This window comes from Metopolophium dirhodum, chromosome 9 (genome assembly GCF_019925205.1).
Source record: "Metopolophium dirhodum isolate CAU chromosome 9, ASM1992520v1, whole genome shotgun sequence".
Lineage (NCBI taxonomy): Eukaryota > Metazoa > Arthropoda > Insecta > Hemiptera > Aphididae > Metopolophium > Metopolophium dirhodum.
The window spans coordinates 5,701,481-5,703,708 of NC_083568.1; the positions used below are offsets into that span (position 1 = coordinate 5,701,481).

Sequence of the window (2,228 nt, forward strand, 5' to 3'; positions counted from 1 at the left end):
TGTTCATAATTAGTTTACAGCATTCAAACTTTAAAACATAATATTAATTGATTTCAATAAAATATTATTGTTTATGAATTTATACAGTTTTTGTTCAAGATATATTTCTTATCAGAATGTGTTAGACTAAAGATTTAAGCCAACCATTCAATATATTATGTATATAAATGTATAGCTACATTTATTTTATGTACCTATCTAATATATTTTAAGATAACGACAAAAATAAACAAAAATTCGAAATAATCGGTATGCAATGCACAATATAATAATAATAATAAATATACAAATATAATAAATTATGAAGTTAAATAATATAGTAATAAAACAATGGGTTTTACTTTTTAGATCATCATTCATTATAATATTGTACAGTGCATTCTGGCAACTTGGTTTTCAGATGACCAATCATTATTTCTGGTTCGGTTAGACATTTTACATTTTTCAACTCCAAATATTTTAATGCCCTGTAAATGCAGATCATTAATTAAATTGTAATCAAACAAATTAATCGTATATCTACTGAAGTTGTTCCAACGACATTATTCCTTGGTCAGAAACATTTATACAGTCGTTTATCTTTAATTTTGTCAAGTAATCTTTCAATATATTAAGTTGACCTAATGCTTCGTTATTTATCGAGTTGCATCCATCAAATTCAATATAAGAAATATTTGTACAGTTCTCTGTAAAATCAACATTTTATAAGTCGTTACATCATCCAAATATTAGAAATGTTATTACAGATATTGAAAAACCTACTAAAATATCTAAATCCTATGTGTGAAATTGATGCTTCTTTTCCTGCATAAACGTGTTCTATTACAAACAGTTTACGGTGAATTGATGTGGTATTAGGCAAACAATCATAATGACTTACAAATTCCTTACAACCTTTCCATCTAATTTTTGCCCCGTTTTTCATAAGCCACTCGGCACATGCCAAGTTAGGGCCAATTTCCTTGATACGATCATCGTCCAAACTTTTTTTTAAATGTAAAATAACAATTAAGATAAATCTAAAATGCACTTATATCCTTAATCCTTGTACTTAATTATAAGTAAAATTACTTGCCCGTTGAATGTGTCATCGATCCACTTCCATAAGGAACGTGTATTCATTCCAATTTTGTTTTTTCTAAACAAATTAGATAGTAAAGTTTTGGACATCATGAACTACTCAAAATTAACACAATTGAGCAACACAAATATTAACGCAATACAACGTTAAATCTGTCTCACTTGAGAATTGTAATAATTACCAGTCTGTGAGTAGTAATAATAATAACAAGTTTGAAAATTATATAGTACATAAATATGCGTTTGATAATAAACAAAAACAAAAACCAGAGAAACGAAAACACTAAATACGTAACAGACACACATCAGTATGATCAATATTTTTATTCTTCCAAACAATTTATAATATTATATTAAAATGTTTCATATGAAATTGTATTGTAATATTAAAAAAAAGAAATTCGCTAAGTAAAACTCTGAAAGTCGCTTTGCTGAATTATACCGTGTATCAAGTGTACCTAGTTCGCGTCATTGAGTACACCTATACTGTTATGGATGTGTTGAATTATTTAAATTCAATTATAAATCGTTGTGGGTAAAAGATGAAAAAAAATTCCGATTGGAGACAACATGACACGGGCATATGCTTCAAAATAATTTCGAATCAACGAATTTCGTTAACGATTTAAATTCAAACACTCATGAAAATAATGTGGCTTACTCTGAACTATTTTTTTGTAATCTTGTAACGAAAACTTATGAGAAACCTTGTATTACATTATTTATAAAACTTTATTACGAATATAATCAAAATATATAATATTTTTAACAAAATGTTCATTTTTTCCTAACGATTTCTGTAAGAAAAACTTATGGGGAACCTTAAATAGTAAAGTGTTTTAATCACAAAAAAAATTGTATCATACATAATTTAAAGAAAACCAAAAAATTTTTAAAATTTAAACTGTCAATAAATAGCTCTAATGAACCAAAAAAACGTAAATGTTAATATATTAAAATCATTTTAATATGCGTAGAAAATGCTAACAATATAAATATTTAATGCAAGCCAGAATAAAATTCAAATAATATTATATTTTTATAATTTATACTTACTATAATAATATATTTTATGCTGCGCTGGTAGTATTGTTAAAGTGTAGTATTCCTTGTTTAGTATAGTTGAAATTATGACATACATTAAAAAT

At 25.6% G+C, this 2,228-nt stretch overlaps 1 protein-coding gene across 1 annotated transcript; it reads right to left on the bottom strand.

Moving 5' to 3' along the window:
- Positions 1 to 352: 352 nt before the first annotated feature.
- Positions 353 to 1,173, bottom strand: LOC132951642 (ATP synthase subunit s, mitochondrial-like). Its single transcript, XM_061023461.1, has 4 exons — positions 1,076 to 1,173; positions 763 to 983; positions 524 to 686; positions 353 to 467 (listed from the first exon to the last, which is right to left on the bottom strand). The coding sequence occupies exons 1-4, from the start codon at positions 1,171 to 1,173 to the stop codon at positions 353 to 355; spliced, it is 597 nt and encodes a 198-aa protein (XP_060879444.1).
- Positions 1,174 to 2,228: the final 1,055 nt, after the last annotated feature.

Coding starts and splice junctions, on each gene's coding strand:
- LOC132951642 (XM_061023461.1), bottom strand. CDS start 1,173: ATGATGTCCAAAACTTTACTATCTAATTTGTTTAGAAAAAACAAAATT. Junction 984..1,075: donor ATCGATGACACATTCAACGG/GCAAGTAATTTT, acceptor TTTAAAAAAAAG/TTTGGACGATGATCGTATCA. Junction 687..762: donor CATAGGATTTAGATATTTTA/GTAGGTTTTTCA, acceptor TTGATTTTACAG/AGAACTGTACAAATATTTCT.